Consider the following 22326-nt stretch of genomic DNA (forward strand, 5'->3'; position numbering starts at 1 on the left):
CATCAGGATTAGGTGCAGACAAATACTATTTGATTGCACTTATGTGAGGTACCAAGAAGAGTCAAATTCATAGAGTCAGAAAGTACATTGGTAGATGCCAGGGGCTGGGGGATAGGAGGGGGGAAGGGGGAATGGGGACAGTGTGTAATGGGGACAGAGTTTCAGTTTAGGAAGGTGAAAAATTTGGGAGATGAATGATGGTGAGAGTTACACAACAGTGTGAATATACTTAGTGTCACTGAACTGTACAGTTAAATATGGTTAAAATAGTATGTTTTATCCATACATGACTAATGTGGATGGACTAGTGATGTATGGATGTGAGAGTTGGACCATAAAGAAGGCTGAGAGTCGAAGAATTGATGCCTTCGAATTGTGGTATTGTAGAAGACTCTTGAGAGTCCCTTGGACAGCAAGGTGATCCAACCAGTCAATCCTAAAGGAAATCAACCCTGAATATTCATTGGAAGGACTGATGCTAAAGCTCCAATACTTTGGCCACCTGATGTGAAGAACCGACTCATTGGAAAAGACCCTGATACTTGGAAAGATTGAAGGTAAAAGGAGAAGAGGGTGGCAGAGGATGAGATGGTTAGAAAGCATCACCGACTCAATGGACATGAGTCTGAGCAAACTCCGGGAGATAGTGAAGGACAGGGAAGATTGGCATAATGAGGTCCATAGAGTCGCTAAGAGCCGGACAGGACTTAGTGACTAAACAACAACAAGAGTATGTTTTATATTATGTGACTTTCATGACAATTAAAAAACATTAAAAAAATAATGATGCAAACTGCCCAACTTTCTTTGGATGTATAGAGAGATAATTAGGAAACCTAAAATTGGTTATTTGGGGGGGCTTTTTTACTTATGATATTTAAAAATGTAAGAGTATGGGTATGAAATTATGTAAATTTCATTCATATGCTTATTAATCAAATCGCCATTGAAAAAAAGAGTTGTTGCTGTGTATATTGTCTTGCATGCACTTGAGAGAAATGAAAATACCAATATTTATGCTTTAAGGTAAAAATGCCATTGCCTAATAAGTAAGCAACCCAATATCCATACTTACTAGGTTCTATTGGAGTTCCACAGCCAGCACAGAGAAAATTTTGGGCTATTACCACGAGATCCCTCCTGAGGACAGAAAATGGTAAGAGTTATATTTCAGAAAAGGCCAACAGAGCATTTTTCACTGATTGGAAGAGAAATTGACATTGGGATGTTTTTCTTAGTTTGAGGGCTTAATTTATCATTTTTTCATTTGGGAAAGAAATAGAATTTTTCTTTCCCAAGAACAGAGTTTTCTAGTTGAAATCTCTGGGTCTTTTAAAAGCTCTTGCTACCACCAAAGCAGAAGTCAGTATCACAAATAACCATTCCACCAAAGAGTCTTTAGAGACTTCTCATGGGGCATCACAGAGTTCTCTCTCCTGAGAGAACTAGAAGCATATAGTACATGGGAGGAGGTTCAGGGGGACAAGACACCATCCCCAAACTTGCTTGGGAAGTTTACAAATGGATCCAGGGACATTTAGATGAATATGAGGTATTGTAAGACAATGCTGTCAAAGATTTTTGGTGAAAGATAGAATATTGAAGTGTTTGCTATTCAACTGTTAGTGTTGCAATTCCAAAGGGGATTTGGCAATATGGAGAAAGTTGTAACACTTTAATACAGTTTAAGATCAGCAAAAATGGCCAAGGTAAAAATGCATGGTAAAAATATGTGTGCTTTAGAGAGAACCCAGGGAAATCCCAGAGGAAAGACAATCCAGGTCAAGAGAAGTGACTCCACCCAAGGCTTGGAGAGGGAACTCTTCTCGCTAAGCAGCCCCAGAGAACTTCCTCATATTCTCCCAGGAGGAAAAGAAAATAGTCTATAAGGCACCTCTGTGGGGTATATGCGATAACCATCGCCAGACCCTTCATAACTCTGCAGTTTGCACACTGTATTAAATACCAACCAAGAGGAATGAAAAAAAATGCATTTGGTTAAAATATCCTTTTGTCTACAATGTCATATACTCTCAGAATAAATAAATTAAACTACTACTTTAAATTATGGGATTCCAAGGTGACTCAGTGGTAAAGAACCCACCTGCCAACGCAGGACATGCGGGTTCCATCCCTGGGTCAGGAAGATCTCCTGGAGAAGGAAATGGCAACCCACTCCAGTATTCTTGCCTGGAGAATTCCATGGACAGAGGAGCCTGGCGGGCTACAGTCCATGGGGTCACAAAGAGTCAGACATGACTGAGCAACTCAGCACAGCACTACTTTAAATTATTATATATATTTGTATATCCTTTTTGCACCATCTTATTTCTTTGTCTTTTAGAATTTTGTTACTTCTTAGAGAACAGAGGTGTTTTCATTTGCATTCTGTAACATTTTTTGACTATAAGTTAGTTCAGTTTATAAGAGCTCTCCTCAAGATGAAGTTTTCCTTTAAAAAAATGAATTCACTGACTTTTTATTCCACATTGCCCTAGAAAATAGAGTGGTCTAGTCTTAAAATTACTGTATGATATTTTTAAGGTTCACCATTAGCCACTTAATATGAGCCTGTTTACTTCTCAATTGTTATGTAATGTTCATAGTTAAGGAAACATAGTTAAATTCTCAACGTGTCAAAACTTACAGAGACCAAAAGCCCATGGTAAATGGGGAGCCAAGAAAGCTAACTCAGAAAAATGTGCCCAAATTTCTTTTTCCTAAAACAAATTTTCCTTCGTCCCTTGGTGTTTTATTTCTTGCCTTCACCCATCTCCATGAAGAGACAGAAGAAACCCATCACAGCTTGTGTTCTAACTGGATGGGTGGTCCAAGCAGCAATCTAGACTTACTTGAGTGGTGGATGAACATTAAATATGATTTGAAACCTAGGGGGCGCCCAGTCTCCAGTCCCTCTGATCCTCGACTTCAGTTTAATTTCCTGGACAACATCTGTGCTGGATTCAAAGTCTTTCTGGACCCGTTCTTCGTTTACAACCTGCATAAATAACCCAGAAGAGGATTCAGGAGCAACTTAAACAAGCACATTTCAAAAACTGAAATGAAAAGAACGTTCAGATGTGTTCCCAACATTAACCTTTACCTTGAAAAATAAAAACTGCTTTTAAGTGAGTAACAGAAGCTGGCCAGAGCCGTCTCTGTGTCTAAAACCCTCTGCAGGAGAACTGCTTCAGACGCCACCCAGCTGAGATCACTCTGCTTGGAATTTTTAGTTAGTTCTTTTGTTTCCAGACTGCGAATTACTGTAAGTAGGTCAGTGTGAACTGGAATGCCTTCCTGCCTAGCAGAAGCCCAAGCCTCACCCTGCCTCGTCAATGGCTGACAGACGCTGTGGATCTGAATCCCCTTCTCCAGAATTGTTCTCTGCAGACACTGCCCACCTTGTACAGGTGCAGACCCCACCCCCACCCCGACCATGAAACTTTCCTCTTGGCATCTAAACTCCAGACTTCTCCGATTACCATCCACATCCTCCACAGTTTGGCCGCTTTTGAGCCTTATTTCCCAGGAAGATTAAGATGAACCCTCCCCCAAACATACCCCACTACCCACAAATATGTTCTCCAACTACATCAAATGACTCTGCTCAACAGACACACCACGGGGACTTCCCCGGTGGTCCAGTGGTGGTCTCTGTGCTTCTACTGCAGGGGGCACGAGTTCGATCCCTGGTCAGGGAACTAAGATGATGCAGCCAAAAGAACCAAAACCCAGAAGCACCATGCACCTCCCAGTCACTTTTACCCCAGCTGCTCCTTCACCGAGAGTGCCCTACATACACCCCTGTCTGACCTGCTGCCGTTCTGCCTGGCCTGACACTTGGCTCAAGTCCTGAGATCTCCATTCAGCCTTTGCAAGTTCCCCTGATGACATGGAACACCGCCTTCCCTGCACTTCCGGTGTGCTTTCTCTCCTGCCCCAATTACAGCCTCTGCCACCCCATCCTCTACCCGCAGTGAGCTGCCTGCTTGGAGGGCAGTGCGCTCCACAAGGGGACCAGCCTGGACTTTCAAATGAGGCAGCCTGGGGGCTCAACTCCCGCTCTACCACTGACCAGCCCCACTGAGGGTCTGCAGCTAACACCTTAAACTTAAAATAATGCACTTCCATGGTGGTCTAGTGGTTAAGAATCCACCTGCCAATGTATGGCACGTGGGTTTGATCCCTGGTCCGGGATGATTCCACATGCTGCAGGGCAGCTAAGCCTGTGAGCTGTAACTAGTGAGTCCACGCGCTGCAACAAGAGAAGCCACTGCAATGAGAGGCCCTTGCATTAGCCCCAGCTCACCACAACTAGAGAAGAACTTATGCCTAGCAATGAAGACCCAGCACAGCCATAAATAATTGAGTAAATAAATAAAATTGTAAAAAATTAAATTAACAATAGCATCTACCTCACAAGAGATATGTGAGGATTAAGACATGAATTGCTGAGCACAGGCCCTGGTACATTACAAACACCCAATAAACATCAGATTTGTCCTTGCTTTTGAGTCTCCCCTAACGCCCAGCAGCCATACAAGAAAACACAGAAACCTCTGATGTGGAGAGCAGGCAAGATGAGAATTTAAGAACCGAAGATCAAATTCTGTTGAGACTTACTATGGAGCCAGCTTCATCGAGGGAGCCTGCCAGCTGATAATGAACTTCTGCCAGCATCCAGCATTTCTTGAATACGCGGTATAACTCTTTGGCTATCAGCTCAGCAGAATTGAAGTTTGGCTCATGAATGACACTGCAGTGTAAGAGATGCAAACATGGAAAATTATTTTCATAAGAAGTGTGTTAAGGGTCTTTTGCTTTGGGTTTTTAACTATTTCCCTTCCTCACTCAAAAAAGCAGAGGAGGTGACACAGCAGACCATGTGTGCATCAACCACGCATCAACGGTTATCTTACTTAACTCAATCCCTCCATGTTCCACAGAGCAGCTTGTGTTTATTGAGGGTACCAAGGTGGGGAGGGGTGGTGAGAAGAGGACCGGGTTTAAAGTCAGAAGACTGGGTTCAAGCCCTCTCTTTTGTGACCCCATGGACTGCAGCCCAGCAGGCTCCTCAGTCCATGGGATTTCCTAGGCAAGAATACTGGAGTGGGTTGCCATTTCCTTCTCCAGGGGATCTTTCCCACCCAGGGATCGAACCCACATCTCCTGCATTGGCAGGCGGATTCTTCTCCCCTGAGCCAACTGGGAAGCGGGTCCGCATTCTCCCGCTGCTATTTAACAGCATGCTGTCCTGAAGCACATCTCATCTGAACCTCAGTTTCTACACCCATAAAACTGGGTTTAAAAACCCCTGCCCATCCCACCCATGAGGATTGAATGAGAATGTGTACAAAAGTCTTTCAAACACTCTGAAAACACTGGAGGAACTTTCGTGGTGATTGTTTCATTTCTAAACAGTGATCCCTGTTACTAGAACTGGCTGAGTTTGGCCCAAGATGTCAGAGGCCTGATGTCCACAGTGCTTCAGAGGTGATGGCCCAGGGGTCTGTGTGCTGATGAAAGTGGGAGGGAGATACCTCTTAGAGGTGTCGGAGGAACATCCACAGGGCTCTGTGGTATTGCTGAAATCTCCAAGTTCTGTGGGAAAATCAAAGAGAAGGTAATGGAGGGCTTTTAGTCTGTTTCTGTTAATCACAGTCAATTTGATACGAACACAAAACTAGCTGCCTACATCTCAGGACCAATTATTCAAGATCTCCATCCTTCAGGTTCTTTTGCATTTCCGTTATGAGATAACAGCTATTATGAGGCCATAGATGGGATTTTAAAATATGCCCATCTGAAATTTCACCAAAATATAATGGAGGGGGCCAAACAGATATCAGACCCTAATGGTATCTGCTTTTGCATTCAAATCGACACGAGACGAGAGATTAATATCAAGACATCATATTTTTTTTTAGCATCAGGGACACAATCTGATTCGGGGAGGGGTTTCCCTGAATGACAGTGTCTTGTATTGTGTGTGATAAGTGTCATCAGGTGTGTGGGGGAGGGTGCCTCCATCACAGCCCATGAGTTTCCAAATCTCACCTACGATAACAAAGTCATCGAAGTCACATTTGCAGTCCTCTTCCGTCACCTCAGAGAAAGTAGGTGTTTCAACCACTGGGCTCACCTGTAACACAGCACAACCTAGAGGAAGAAAAGAAGAAGAAAAAAAGACTGTCTAACCTGCAACACCCCGCTACACTGAAATGGAGGAATGAAAGGGCTGAGTTGACCTGAAAAGAATTTTAAAATTCAGCTGCAATAATTAGAAAGGTCAGGGGGTAAGGAGGGAGGTGGGAGGGGAGTTCAGGACGGCGGGGACACATGTATACCTATGGCTGATTCATGTTGATGCATGGCAAAAACCATCACAATATTGTAAAGTACTTATCCTCCAGTTAAAATAAAAAGGGCAGGGAGCTATTTTTGTGTTGTTCTTATGTTCACAAGATTAAGTGGAACATACTGATGAGTCTATTGGGGTCCATAGGAGCATTCTACCTACTTCCATGGAAGTTTGATAATTTCCATAATACAAAGTTTAATAAATGGAAGAGATGGGAGAAACAATCTTTTGTTGTTTTTGTTCACAGTAAGGAAAAGAGTGTAGGTGACATGAACATTGTACTGGGTTGAGTGTGTGTGCTCACTCAGTCGTGTTCAGCTCTTTTGACCCCATGGACTGTAGCCCACCGTGGGATTTCCCAGGCAAGAATAACTGGCGTAGGTATCAAACCCATGTCTCCTGTGTCTCCTGCATTGGCAGGCAGATGCTTTACCACTGGGGAATCCACTAGGTTGAATATGTTCCCCTAACTGTCCTCTACCCAGCACCTATGAACGTGACTTCACATGGAAACAGGGTCCTTGTAATCAGGGTAAGCTGCAGTCACACTGGATCAGGGTGAGCCCTAGAGCCCATGTGAGTGTAAAAAGAGGGAAGTTTGCGCACACACACGGATAGTCAGAGACCAAACATCCCGTGAACATGGAGGACTGGAGGGATGCTCTACAAGCCAGGAGCAGCAGCAACTGCCCAGTCTGGAGACAGGCAGGGACCAAATTCTCCCTCAAAGCCTCTAGAAGGAACCAACCTTCCAAACAATTCCATGGCCGACCTGTGACCTCCATGACTGTGAAAGGATCCATTTCTGTTGTCTTACACCACCCAATTTGTAGTATTTTGCTACAGGAGCTCCAAGACACTAATACAAATATGTTCATGCTTTTCTATCCCTAATAGCAGCTTGGAGAATTAGCCTAAGAATGTCTTCACACAGAGAGAAAAAAAAGGGAAAAAGGAAGGCTATGATCACAAAGGAGTTTTTAAATCCATTTAAAGTGCTAAAAAATTGAAAGCTGCCTAAATGCCAAATGACTGGGAAAAGACTTTGCAAATCATGCTCTTCAAGAAACACGCTCACTGAAAATGTGATCACTGGAAAAACATTCTAGCCGGGGGATATCAATTTCTCAGCTTTGGTTTCCTCCTGGGTTAAATGGGGGCAGTTTCACCCACTTCTGTGTTTCTTACACTCTTTTGATCATGATCAGCAGCAACATACAATTTATTTTGCAACCTGCTACAGGCACAAAAATATATATCACTGATACAGCTCCAGGAAGCATCACTCACCCCATGTGAGGTGCGTGCTGATACTGTCCAACTGTTTGTTTGCTTTTTTAATACTGTCTGGATCCATCTGCAATTTGTTGAACTCTGCTCTACCTCATGAAGTAACCTCTATGACCATAAATGTCACAAGGGTGATACTTGATTAAAGATCAGCTTTTTATCTGGGTGGTAGAAATACTTTAAATTTTATTTAATATATTAATATTAAAAAAATTCAGCTAAACATGAGCTTCCAGTCAAACAATTCAACACACACTTATAAAATATTTCGGGCAAAGACCCACCTGTGGATTCCCAACATCTGTGGACACCCAGTGCATCACGGACTCCTTGTTACCAGGATGAATGAAAGAGGACAATGTGGGGAAGGCAGCCAGTGTAAGAAGAGGAATGCTGGGTGACAAGACAGAGGAAGGGGGAAAGCAGGATGGAGCCTAAGGAAAAGCACGTGGATTTCACAACTGAGTGGCACATTCCAATTCCTTTTCCATTCTAATTCCAAGTCAAGTGACAGAAATGGTGGGGATCGTCAGGTTACTCCAGAAGGACAGAGTTTGACAGCTGTGTGCAGAGAATATTGCAGAAAGCTTCCTCATATTTGTCCCCACTCACCTTCATAGCCACTGTCAGACGAAGTGGAAGACCCAGATTCCTGCTTTACATGGGTATAAAAGGTCCCTTCCAAGTCTGACTGATCACTCCCAAGCGGCCTGCCGGCCTCTTCGGTACTCCAGGTTTCTGAGTGCTGCTGACTTAGAATATTACACTTCATTTTCTCCATGATGGATATAATCATATCTGCAACGTAAAAGTGGGCATTTTCCTGCAGAGGCAAAGATGATCAGTTAAAATTCTCACAAGCATAATCAACTTGGTTTCCCCCCCTCCCCCCACTGAGGGTGTATCAGATTGAAAATCAAGAAGTTATATTTAAGTGGAATTAATGCATAGACATATATTTATTTCACTGTGTTATCATAGGTAATTACATCAAGAGTAGCCCATATCTTCCAGAGGTGGAAGATTTAGCCCACTGCAACCAAAAGATGATGCAAGTTGAATTTCCTGTGATATTAAACCCTAGATTGGTGGTGCTGCAATGGGAGACATTACTCATCAATCATGGAAAATTTCCCAGCTGAGGTCAGACCCTACCAGTCAAATGTTGAAATGAAACTTATTTGCCATGCCTCCTCCAGTGAAGTTTACAGACTGAAATCAGAACAGGCATACTTCAAAGTGTTAACCCTCTTGGTGGTTTTAAAAAGAAGAAGGAAGCCATGTTCACCTTTTCTACATCAACAGGGAGAACGAATGCCTCTGGTGAGAAGGAATTTGAGGAAATAGTTCTTCCGCCAACTTGAACAGCATCTGCCAAGACAGCAAGTTATCAACAATGGAGAAAAAGAAATTCAAAGTTTATCTAAGAAAACAATTTTAGGGAGTGACTTTCAAATGTTGTTTAAAATATTGGCACAATTCTAGAATAAAATATGATGACACAAAAGAAAGACTCCTCTGATGGTAGGCCTTGTAGATGGCAGAGGGTCATCATTTCTGCAAGAAGCTACTGAAATAACTTGAGAGGAATCCTTAGAGGAGGCAAGGGAGAACCACGGGAATGGAGGAGAGCAATGAGGAAAGAGGGGAAAGAGAAGAGGACATGTAAACTACCTACAGGAGATGAGAAGGAATAGTCTGGAAGCAGGACCATAAGAATTACGGGATCATTCCTCCAACTCACTGCAAATGACCTAAAACTTCCTGTTTACAGTAATAAAATCTATCTGAAAAAGGTCAGCACCGCTTCTCTAAAATGATCTTCCTCTAGTCAGAAACAAGAAGAAACTGCAGAGGTTATATTCGGCTGACTCATCTATTCTGCATCCTTATTAAGCCACTCCATTACTGGCAATGAACACCACCAAGACAAAAAAAATGTCATGTGATATGATTGCAGCACATACGGCAAAACATTTCTGTGACATCCATAAGCGCTGCTGTCCCGACCTGATGAATCAGAACCAAGTGCTCCAGATGTCTTGATGGTTTTAAAGCTCTTGGGGTGGCAAACAGAGGCAAGCAGGATTCCTCCAACTACTGCAGGGAAGAACTGACTCCATGATGGATCTGTTTCTTTTACTTTAACCTGTGCTTCCCGTTGCTTTGGTTCACTAAAAGGATACTGTCCACACATAATGGCCTGCCTCAGGGAACCCTGCCCCTCTGCCTGAATGTTAAACCAAAATGCCTTTTGTTCAGGACCCTGTCCACCAGTAGATGGCTATAAGAAGGAAAAAATTAACACATTCCTTCTTGGAGGCTGGCCATTCCAGGAGATAGTTGTAAGATTAATGGTCTTTTTTACTTGACATCCTCACTTCCCCCATCTCAGTTCTATAAAAGAACCTGGCATCCAGACCCTGATAAGATGGTTATTTTGAGACATTAGTCTACCATCTTCTGGGTCAGCCGGCTTTCTGAATAAAGTCATATTCCTTGCCTCAACACCTCATCTCTCAGTTAATTGACCTGTCGTGCGATGAGCAGAGTGGGTTTGGACTCAGTAACATAAACCCTTCCTTGCCTCATGTTCAAGAACTCCACTGTTCCATGGAAAACTTTGGACCTCTTAGCTTCAGAAGTCATCTGGGGTGGGCAAACTTTTTCTGAAAAGGACTATAGAGTAAATGTAGGACCTGAAGGCCACACAGCACCTGCTGCAATTATTACTCAGTTCTGCCATTGCCCTGAGAAAGCAGCTATAAGCAAAACAAACACAGCTTTATCTGTAAAATCAGAGGTCTGGTGGCATTGGGTTACAGGTCCTGGTTTGGGGACTCTGAGGATAGAGGGGAAAATGCAGAGAAAAGTCAGGCAGCGCCTTCCAGTTCCAGCTCTCCACACACCAGCTGTGCCTCTGCAGTAAAATTTCCTCATCCTAGGAATTAGGATAATCATTTTATTAGGAAACTAAAGGAGCTGAGGAATGTAGGAGCACTGTAAACGTGGAGATCCTTAGCCAACAAAAGGAACTGTTTCTTACAGCCTCAGGAAATGCAGACAGGTTCAGCTGTGTTTCCCTCCCATATAATCTAAGAAAAGAAATCCCTGCTACTGCCATTTGAGATGCAGCAGATCCAGGAAAATGCCTCATGGCAAATGCCTGCTCTGCCTATTGCTGCCTCCTACACCAAAGAAAGAACCAGATCACTCGGGGCTTCTTTTCCTTAAACCGGGGGAATGAATCCCCTTGGCCAGGTTTAAGACAGATGGTCAAAAAATGGAGTGGTTTTCACTGTTTTTGAACAGAAAGGGCTGGTGTGTTCCTTTTCTTTCTGGGACAAAGGATACTTTTATTTACTTTTCTTTAAAGATATCCTTTGATGTGGACCATTTTTTTAAAGTCGTTATTGAATTTGTTACAATACTGCTTCTGTTTTATGTTTTGGGTTTTTTTTTTAGCTGAGAGGCATGTGGGATCTTAGCTTCCTGAGCAGAGATTTAACCTGCTCCCTCTGTACTGGAAAGCAAAGTTGTAACCACTGAACCACCAGGGAAGTTCCAGAAAGGATAATTTTACATTGCAGAACAACTTCTTGCACAGGAACACAAAAAGTTATTCGGAGCAGGGGTATATTAGGCCCTAAAGATCATCTTCTGTTTATAACTTGTCAGGTGGTGTTCCGTGGGAAAGACTTTCAATTTTCTCTCTTTTCTCCTCACCCTCCCGTGAGACAATCAAGTAGGAGACTAATTTCTCAGTTTTCAACCACTAAATTTGAAAGTCACTTTTTTCCTGAGAACTATCCAGGCAGATGAGCAAAAAGGAAAAAAAAAGGCCTGCAATCAGACTGAGCTACTGAGCATGCATGCCATCAAACTGTGCCATATTGCTCAAACTTGGTTCTTATCTCAAAGTTAACTCATTGAAAAGATTGCCCAGAATCTGCTTACTCTTAAATTGTATGTTAAAGAGTGTCACTATCTCTGAGTTTTCAAAAATTTCAGTAGAACAAATAAACCTCATATCTTAGGAAAGGGAGAGGGCTGGTTTCTGCTAATAAGAAATAAATTTAAAAGGCAGCTTTTAAATTGCTTTGAAATAAAAAACTTCCTTGACTATTTGAACTAGGATTCCAACAAAAATACAAATTAATGCAAAGTGTGAATATAGTATAATTAATATTTAAAATTAACTAAGCATGCCACAAATCATAATAACAAGAAGAGCTTAATTTATTGACTCGAGTGGCATCAGGCATGGATTGCTTGGGTTTCAGAATTTTGGCATTTTAGGAATATGTGTCTGACCTTAGAGCAACGGGAGACCTGGTTTTAATTGGAAAAAAGTTTTGTCCAGTTTGGAGGAACTGTGGTTCCTATTTTTAAACCTTACTATTTTTCTAGTCGCACCCTGTCCAGGTAAATCTAACAGGTGAGGCGTGGTCCTCTCCCACATGAGCACTGGTGTGAACCGGGGCTCGCTCTGTGGGGACCACTTTCCACCATCACGCTGAATGCAAAGCACTTCTGGTGCTCTCCCACTGGGCCCATACCCACGCTCTAAGATGACAGCGGACGCGGATTATTGACTAAGTTCTCTTGCAGTCTCAGGAGAAAGGGAATTCTTGACTCCATCAGTTGTGACCCTCCCAGTGGCTGGGCTAAAGATGATATGAACTGAGCTGGCGCCCTGGCTGGTGAGCATCTTGGAAAACTGGGAGCGTTTTCCTCAACGAGGAATACTCAGCCTCAGCCCCAAGCAAGAGCAGGTGTGAAATCGGACAGGAAGGGTGGAAGTCTAAACTAGAGTTACCTGCATCAGCAGAAGCTGTCAGCTGGGAAGGCTTGAAAAAAGCCCTGCCATCCTCAGGACGCGGGGGACCGGACACAGTCTTGGAGCTCGTGATCAGAGACGTGTGAGGACAGCGTCTTGGGAGCACTGCCTGCTCTTCCTTCGACGTAAGAGAGGAGTCACTGCCGTTGCCAGCAGAGCCCCAGGCAGAGGAGCTGCCCACGGAGTCCGTGGTGCCCTTAGACAGTGATGTCTCCACCACGGAGTCCCCAAGAGACAAGGGTGAAGCGCCCAAGCGAGATCTGGTGTCGGACACAGTGTGGCTCTCTCTGTTCCCCACTGGGAGCCCCTGGGGGAACGAGTCCTGCAGCTCTTGCTGCATACATGGGGGGTTAATCCAGGCAGCTTTGTGCCTTGTGAACCTGATATCTGATGGGCAGGAGGGGTGCTCAGTGTCCAGGAGGCTGGGCAAACCATCAGTGTCGCCTGGGTCATCGCTGACCCCTTCCCAGGGGTCCACAGGTGAGTCCTGCCGGCTCGAAGACTGTGACACCATCTTCAGGGCTCAGGGCTAGTGTGAATTCCCTTGTGCTGTTGGATTGGACCTTGAATTCACCACATGACCAGCTGGAGGGCTGGAGAGCTTATCTGCAATGAGTGAGAATCATTTACCATAAACAAGGGCTCAGTCATATTTTTTAACTCCTCAATCTTATGACGAAGCAAAGAAACTTCATGTTTCAACAGAGTCTGGACTTTGCCCTATACAACACAGTAAACTCCACTTAGATTTAAAAGCAAAATATTAATAAATAAGTAGGCCATAAAACTAGCAGCAAATGTAAGGGATATGACACTGAGATAGGAAAGGGGTTTCAAAGCATAAAAATAATTTTTTTTATGCAAGGATAAAGTCGTATAAGGATACCGCTGATAAAAAACTAAAACAACAGCAAAATGTAAAACATTCCATGCATTATTTAAAAATTAAATGTCAAACCCAAAATGGGAATGCTGCCTAGGAGGAAAGACATGTTTTCATAGTTTTCTAAATTATTATTATTGGGGTATAATTGCTTTACAATGTTGTGTTGGTATCTGCTGCACAAAAGAAGTGAATCAGCTATAACTATACATACATCCCCTCCCTCTTGTCTTCCTCCCAACCCACATCCCACTCTTTTAGGTCATCACAGAGCACTGAGTTGAGCTGCCTGCACTAGCTATCCCACTAGCTATCTATTTTACATATGGAGTATATGTATGTTTCTTCTTTTTATTTACTTTGTGGTCATATTTCAACAAAGTGGACCCATGGCATGTGAAACTGAGAACAACCAACAGCACTAAAAACTTGGTTTTGTGTAACAGTACATGAGCTTATGAAACTTACTTAGATTATAAAAGCAGTAAAAAGTTATGATTTGCTTATAACATCTAAAGAACACACTGTGATCTAGATGCTGTCTTTAAAACGGTCCACTCGCTTTTTAGCTCCATTTTTAGCATTAGTAAATTAGGCAATGATTACAATGTTGAGAGTGACACAGATGAGAAGCACTCTTGTCACTAATTACAGCCCAGCACATGTGTCTTCCTGACACTCTCCTGCTGTCCCTCACATTGTAAAGCTCAGCCTTCAACAGTCACTGCGAGATTGGCAAGGGGAAGGTTTAGCGATGAAAGTGTCTGCTTGGACACTGAGCCTAACAAAGGGCGAAGTCCATGGGTACACTTCAATAAGCTGAGGTTCTGGTCCTCATGAAGTTCCAGGACTTTAAACATCCTCTTTATGTATACAGGTGACTCCCACATGGATCTCTATTCCTGACCTCCCCTGAATGCCAGACTAGTGTATCCTACTGCTTATTTGACATTTGTCTAGGGGCATCACACCTGATATATCCAAAGAAACACTGGCCCCTCCTCCCACCCCCTGGCCAAATCTGCTCCTTCCTGGTTTTCCCCATCTCAGGAAACATACCCCCCAGTTGCTGAAGTCCCAAATCTAGGAGTCATCATGACCCTATCTTCCAGAGCTCTCCATCTTTAACCCACCAGCAAGCTTATTCCTAAACTTCCCCGGTAGCTCAGAGGTAAAGAATCTGCCTGCTGATGCAGGAGACACAGGAGACTCAGATTCGATCTCTGGGTGGGGAAGATCCCTGGAGGAGGAAATGGCAACCCACTCCAGTATTCTTGTCTGGAAATCCCACGGACAGAGGATCCTGGCAGGTTACAGTCCATGGGGGTCACAAAGATCAGATGTGACTGAGGACAACAACAACAAGCTTACATCTATAGCTACCACCTAGTCTAAGTCACCATTTTTCCTACGGTCTCCCTGACTCTTCTCACCCGTTTGTAATCAAGTTATTCAGAGCTATCTTTTATAAATCTAAATCAATCCCCTATCTGACCCTGTCAACTACAAATTGGCACTTGCCATCTACCTCTGCAAGGATTAAACATATGCCGCTAAAGCTACTGAGTTTCAACACCTCCTGAAGGAGTTCAGGGTGGAGAGCAGAAATGAGGCACCCCGTGCTCCGGGGATGAGGCAGGATAGGTCTTCAGATAGTTAAGATATTTTCAGGAGCTGATTTTATGAGCCAATTTGTATATCTCCTCATATCTAGAAAAGCCCTAAAATCTTTCATGGTGATGACTATTCCTCATGACTAGCAGAAAGCGTCACGAGACTAGCAGAAAACTTTTGAAAAAATACGTGCTTGATTGCATATACTCTCCCATCACTAAAATCACGCATATACTGACCTTCCCCCCTGCCTCTTTGGAGCAGTTTCTCAGAGCTTTCTGAGGTGCTGTCTCCCGGGCAAGACCCCTCATTTAAAACTTAACTCAGTAGTAAAGAATCTGCCTGCCAATGCAGAAGACACAAGTTCGATCCCTGGTCTGGGAAGATCCCACCTGCTGTGGAGCAACTAAGCCTGTGCACCACAACCCGTGGGCCGCTGCTCTCCAGTCTAGGAACTCAGCTACTGAGCCCATGTGCCCCAACTAGAGAAAAGCCTGTGCAGCAGCAAAGAGCCACAGCTTAAAATAAACACATAAATAAAATTATATAATTATAAATTATAGTAATAATTATATAATTAACAATATATAATTATAAATTGTATTAATAACTATAAAATTAATATTATATAATTATAAATTATAGTAATATAAATACAAGTAAAATTAAATAAAATAAAACTTAACTCGTAACTCTCACGTTGTGCATTTTTTTTTAAGTTGACAACTCTCACCCCCATCATAGCTTTCCATTAAATCCCGACTAAAATCCAAAATCCTTACCTTGTCCCCCACGCACGACATGACCCTGTCCTGCAGACTCCTCTGGCCTGCCCACCCTCTGTCAGTCCCAGCTACGAAGCAAGCTCTTGACTCCCACAAGCTCTTGATCACCTTCTGTTCTAGTCCCTCTGTTGGGACTGCTCTCCCCCCAAATGACCACACATCTGACACCTTCCCGTCTTATGCACTCCTGGGTTTATGAAGACTTCCTCAAAGAAGTCTTTCCTAACCACCCCTCTTAACACAGTTCCCCGGTTACACCTCATCACACCACTGCTTCATCGTCAGCACCGTAGCTCTCACTTCCTGCTGCTTACTGTCATCCTTGTCCACCTCTCCTCCCCGGACTAGAAGCTCCAGGAGAGCAGGGGCCTTGTCTCAGAGCGGCCTATGGGGGCTCAATAAGAGCTACAGACTGAATGAACAAATCCAGCAAAATGAAAATAGAGTTACAGGCTAGAGAAAAGACTTCTGTGATTGATACAACTGCACTACTATCACGGCAGACCTTCTCATCATAGATGGCAGTGAGTCCCTGTTTCCTAAAGATACGAAATTTTTCTCACCCAATGCTTATAAATAGACCCAAAAAGGCAATGTGAAAATCGTTCTAAAAACCTTTGGGTTTTCTTGATTTGGGGGTCTTCCATTCTAGCTCACAGCTTTTGCAGTGATGCAGGAGACATGTTGTTCAGTCACTCAGTCGTGTCCGACTCTTTGTGACCCCGTGGACTGTAGCCCACCAGGCTCCTCTGTCCATAGGATTTCCCAGGCAAGAATCCTGGAGTGGCTCGCCATTTCCTTCTCCAGGAGATCTCTCCAGAGCAGGAATCAAACCCACATCTCCTGCATTGGTAGACAGATTCTTTACCACTGAGCTACCAAGGAAGACTGACGCAGGAGAAAGACAGACAGACATATACACATATATGCGTGTGTGTGTGTGTGTGTGTGTGTACACCAACTCAATGGGCATGAGTTTGGGTAAGCTCTGGGAGTTGGTGATGGACAGGGAGGCCTGGCGTGCTGCAGTCCATGGAGTCGCAGAGAGTTGGACACAACTGAGTGACTGAACTGAGCTGAATGTGTATATATATGGCATCCTGAGAACACAGCACAAGCTCCAAATCACCAGTCACAAAACATCACAGGATTCGGTGATAAACTGCCAGCTCTCCCTATCTGAAGGGTTTCATCTTCCTTCTCCCGAGCTCAGATCCCACCTGTGCCCCAATTTCTCTGTCACACATCTTTTCCTCTCCAGGAGTTTCAAGTGTTATAATTAAAAAAAAAAAAGAAAAAAAAAAAAGCCCACCCATGGCTATGGTTTTATAAAATGCCCCAAACATAGAAGTCTAGAGTAAAATGTGAGGCCCTCTCATCACACCAAACCCCACCAACCCCAATTCTTTCCCAGAAATAACACTGTCAACCACTTTATTCCTTCCAGATCTTCTATGAATTAACATACATATGTCAGATCAGAAGATATGTCATTTTTTTTTTTTATACACACATACCATCACACCGGACATAGGCTAAATATACTTTCTTTTTCTCTCAATAATATGTCTTGAGGGTACATACTCTTTTTTTTTTTAACTATCTTACCACTTTTAGGGTATAAATGTATCATAATTTCTTGTGTCATATTCCTATTAATGAAAATTTATTTTCAGTTTTTTACTATTATAAAATATACAGAAATGAACATCTTTATTCATATTGCTTTTTGTTGATTTTCTTTTATTATACCTTTTCTTTTACTAGTTCTAATTTTAGTTCTGAGCCCCTGGCCTGTGATAATCTTACTATTTCCAAAAGAATGAAGCTACGTAAGTCACGTTTTATTCTCATATTTCTACACATCATATTTAGTTTTCTGTGTGAGAGACGATTACAACTGAGAAATCATATGGTAAGTAATAGTGTGATCCCTGTGTTTTTATAAACAGATTAAAGTTAATAATTCAAAGAGAATGTTATTATGAGCCTCTCAGATGTGGAAACAACAGGACTGAGCAAAAGCAAGACTTTCTTATAAAAAGTAATTTTCAGAAGCAGGTGCTTGTTCTACTTCCTTCTAGAAAGATGTTCTTGTTTCACACAAAGAGCCCGCAGATCTTGGCTTTGCCAGGTTATAAAATAAGAGCTTTTTAGAGCGGGAACAGAACCAGAGGAATTCAAGCTGTATCTAAGGTCACAGCTGGGCAGTGGCAGAGAAAGGCTGGCAAGCCAGGCTGGACACTCATTAAGCAGCATGAGTCTCCCTGAGAGGTGCACGGACATGGAGGGCAGAGCCGTGATGGGACAAAGCCCAGTTCCTGGTGATAAGATGCCATCTCCATCTCTTGGTCTTTGGGGCAACAGGTAATTCATGAGATATCAAGAAATGGTTGCTGGTTATGTTGTTTATTGCCACACTGCTCACAAATTGTAATTCAACTAAACAGATATTTACTGAGCATATACTACATGACTGGCATTGCTTTTGTTTTGGTAGCATGGGGGTTACAGTGGTGAGTAAGATAAGCTTCCTGACTTCCAGTAGCCTACATTCTGGCAGAGGGGAGACGGGGACGAAACACATACACTGATACCTCTCAGATACTGACTGGCAGTAGATAATATGAACCTAAGGAATGACTGGCATCTTCTCCAAGTCCTCCCCACTGTCATAAATGAGCTCCTTTGGATCAGAGATGCTTATGTGCAAAGATAAAAATCAATCTCAACCACATATTAAAGGGAGAGAAATTTAGCTGCAAAGCTTACTGTCATTTCTACTGGGATTTTCCTTTTGAGAGTAAACACAGGCCAGATTACTAGTTAACACATGGGCAGCAACAAAGGCCCTAGGCAAAGAAGAGACTCGAGGACTTCCCCCACCCCCCCTAAATCATTCTGGAAGGTTCCAGTGCATTGGACTCAGTGTCCCACTGAGAATGACTGCATCACTAGGGCCACCGCTGGGGTACAACATCCACTCCAAAGATGCAACCTTTGCAAGAGGGGAAGATGACTCATTGTGAGTCACCATGACCTCTAGAGTGACCTCACAAAAGCCCAGTAGACTACAGTATTAGTCGCTCAGTTGTGTCCAACTCTCTGCGACCCTATGGACTGCAGCCCACCAGCTTCCTCTGTTCATGGGATTCTCCAGGCAAGGATGTGGAGTGGGTTGCCATTCCCTTCACCAGGGGATCTTCCCAACCTAGGGATCAAACCCAGGTCTTCTGCATTACAAGCAGATTCTTTACCATCTGAGCCACAAGGGAGGCCCAAGCAGCCAGCATTTTGATGGTAGATAAACTACTTTGGCAGCTAATAAAAACCCTTAACAATCTTAAAGATACTCCAAGAATAGGCAAAGTATGTTGGGTTTAGAATTTGGGGTTTTCTCTGCCTTGGCACTAGCTAGTACCTGAATACACAGCTGGGAGCATCCGAGTAAAGGCTCATCTTAAATGTGATCTTCTCAGAGAGGCCTCCCTGGTTACCCTATAAACAATGGCAACTGCCCTCCCTAATAGCTCCTCTTCCCCTCGGCAACTCTAGTTTTTTCTCCTTACTCATCACCACTAATCATCATTTTGTTTAACCTCAATGACTAACACCCACTAGAATGTAAAATCTTTGAGGGCAGTTTTTTTTAATATTTATTTGGCTGCGCCTGGTTTTTGTTGCGGCACACAGGATCTTTGACCTTTGCTGGGGCGTGTACGACCTAGTTCCCTGACCAGGAATTGAATCCGGGGCCCTTGCATTGGGAATGCAGTCTTAGCCCCTAGGGAAGTTCCCAGGTTGTTGGCTTTTTTTTTTAAATTGGAGAATAATTGCTTTACAATGCTGTGTTAGTTTCTGCTGTACAATGAAGTGAATCAGCTATGTAACTTTTATTTTGATCACTGCTCTGCCCCTGGTATCTAGAACGGGGGCACATAATAGGTGCCCAACAAATACATTGAGTGTATGAATAAAAGAATGAACAAACTCGCCAATAGTACCTAGGCATGGTTATATTGGCTATTTCTGTTGCCTAAGAAAGGAATCCAAGAACAGGCATCACCCTGTAGAAGAAACTGGAGATTACAACCTAAAAGAGCTGCCAATAATTTCCTTAGAACAGAGGATGTTAGAGAAGAGAAATCGCAAACAGGAGTTGAGTGTGAAAGGTCGCATTCATTCCTTACAACTTTATGGTGTCTTAGTGAGCATGCCAGTAAGAGACAAAAGCAAAGAGTGAAATGATCTTCAACCAGGCACGTGAGCCCTTCGGTTAAGACAGTTCCCCAGAACCTCTTCCCATCTCTCTCCACTTCCCTTCATGTTTTGACTTTAAACAAAGGCTCATATCCCTCCAGGCATCTGCACACTCCAGTGATCCCAGATCACCCAGAAATCATCAAGATGCCCCATAATGAGACTTCATGGCTCTGTGTCAGGGGCCGGGAATCAGAGTCAACTGCAGTTTTCAGCCAGCTGCACCTCCACTGTGTTCTCAGGAGAACAGGACAGGGAAGAACAGTACCTTACTGCAGTGGGGGCGGGCGGCGTCACCCGACTCCTCTCTGGGCAGCTTAACCTTGGCAGTGACCCTTACTTGTGAAGGTCTGTTGTCAGAAGAACACAGAAGAAGGACAGAAAGCAGGGTGGGGTGGGAAGGGGAAGACCCAGCCAGGGCAGAGGTCAAGGAACCCCACATATTTGCTTAAGAAGACTTCAGGGTTGCCCAAGATGCACAAATGACTGACTTCCCTTGTGGTCACTGCATATGTCACACGTAACACTCTCATTCTGCACAATGAAAATTTATGATATTTCAGGTGTTCTTAAACCAGTCTGGGAACTGAAATGCAGCCCATCAAGGGACTCGCCCAAAATCTATTAGCAATCAGCAGAAGTAGAACAAAAATAAAGGTCCAACACCTGACGCAAAGCTCCTTCCCCTGGTATTTATGTGTTCCGTGTGGGCTGAAATTAGCAGGATATTTTCAGTTTCCTTAGCAAAGTAATCTTAAGGATTTCCCCATCAGGTGCGTCATAAAGCATGGGATTAAGAACCACACAGCTACATATATTTGATCCCATGCCTTTAGAACAGTTGTCCCCAGAACTTTATGATATGACTTCCTATTTGAAAAAAATCTTTGCATTTACATCTCCAATATAAGACTATTTACTTATAAATCTTACATATGCACAGATATTCTAATACACTGTATAACTATAAAGCATTATTGAAACAGATGCAAGAGCAGAGCATTTTGTTCTTGCATTCCAGTGAATCATCTTGTACCCTGCTGCTGCTGCTAAGTCGCTTCAGTCATGTCCGACTCTGTGCGACCCCATAAACGGCAGCCCACCAGGCTGCCCCGTCCCTGGGATTCTCCAGGCAAGAACACTGGAGTGGGTTGCCATTGCCTTCTCCAATGCATGAAAGTGAAAAGGGAAAGTGAAGTCGCTCAGTCGTGTCCGACTCTTCGAGACCCCATGGACTGCAGCCCACCAGGCTCCTCAACCCATGGGATTTTCCAGGCAGGAGTACTAAGGTATATAACTTCCACTTTGGGGACCACTGCTCAAGTAATGCTTTACTCAAAACCTTATATACAAAAATCAATAACAAAAAAGACTTATACATGAATATAATTAGATAACTAAATAAGACTTAAAGATGGCTAGATTCCCATGTTTGGGGAAAATATTGGGTTGGAAAAATCCAGACGAACTTTTGGCCAATTCAATAAAGTGGGGAGCCATATTAGAAAACAGTTTGACAGTTCTTCAAAAGGTTCAATATACAGTTACCATTTGAGCAAGCAATCCCACTCCTGGCTACATATCCAAGAGAAGCAAAAGTATGTGTTAACATAAAAAACTTACATGTAAATATTTTAAAATTGAGATATATTTGAGTTTAACGGGTACAGCATAATGATTTGAGTTACATACATCATGAAGCCATTATCACAGTAAGTTTAGTGAACATCCACCCTCTCATAAAGTCACAAAATTAAAGAAAGAGAAGGAAATATTTTTCCTTGTGATGAGAACTCTCAGGATTTACTCTCTTGACAACATTCACACATAACACACAGCAGTGTTAGTTATATTCATCCTGGTGTACATTACAACTCTAGTACTTATTTATCTTAGGGCTGAAGTCTGTACCTTCGACAGCTTTTATCCAATTGTCCCTCCCCTCCCCCTCCACTTTCATCACTGGCAACCAAATGTCTGACCTCCTCTTTTAAAATCTGCTTTTGGAGTATAGTTGACCTACAGCACTGTGCTAGCTCCTGTTACACAACAGAGTGATTTGTTATTTCTGTACACACATGAGTGTTGGTGGCAGCATGGTTCAGAACAGTTAAAAAGTAGAAACAGCCCAAATGTCCATCAATCAATAAACAAAGGATGCTACTTTGGTCACTGGGTGTGAAGAGCCAATTCATTGGAAAAGACCCCGATGCTGGGAAAGATTGAGGGCAGGAGGAGAAGAGGACGACAGAGGATGAGATGGTTGGATGGCATCACCGACTCAATGGACATC

At 43.2% G+C, this 22326-nt stretch overlaps 1 protein-coding gene across 4 annotated transcripts in view; it reads right to left on the bottom strand.

Moving 5' to 3' along the window:
• The window catches only part of RUBCNL (rubicon like autophagy enhancer), a 41799-nt gene that overhangs the window by 11947 nt on the left and 7526 nt on the right, over nt 1-22326 (bottom strand). For 3 of the 4 annotated variants that reach the window (XM_065901835.1, XM_065901836.1, XM_065901839.1), the window contains exons 2-9: nt 12471-13097; nt 8940-9022; nt 8264-8474; nt 6058-6159; nt 5541-5601; nt 4624-4756; nt 2853-2998; nt 1076-1140 (exon numbers count right to left, since the gene is read on the bottom strand). In XM_065901835.1, coding sequence (XP_065757907.1) covers nt 1076-1140; nt 2853-2998; nt 4624-4756; nt 5541-5601; nt 6058-6159; nt 8264-8474; nt 8940-9022; nt 12471-13005 — 1336 coding nt within the window. In that variant the 5' untranslated portion in view covers nt 13006-13097. Of the gene's footprint in view, nt 1-1075; nt 1141-2852; nt 2999-4623; nt 4757-5540; nt 5602-6057; nt 6160-8263; nt 8475-8939; nt 9023-12470; nt 13098-15770; nt 15841-22326 lie in introns of those variants that run through there. The other variant, XM_065901837.1, reaches the window with a different exon arrangement.

The sequence above is a fragment of the Muntiacus reevesi genome, chromosome 11 (assembly GCF_963930625.1).
Source record: "Muntiacus reevesi chromosome 11, mMunRee1.1, whole genome shotgun sequence".
Taxonomy (NCBI): domain Eukaryota; kingdom Metazoa; phylum Chordata; class Mammalia; order Artiodactyla; family Cervidae; genus Muntiacus; species Muntiacus reevesi.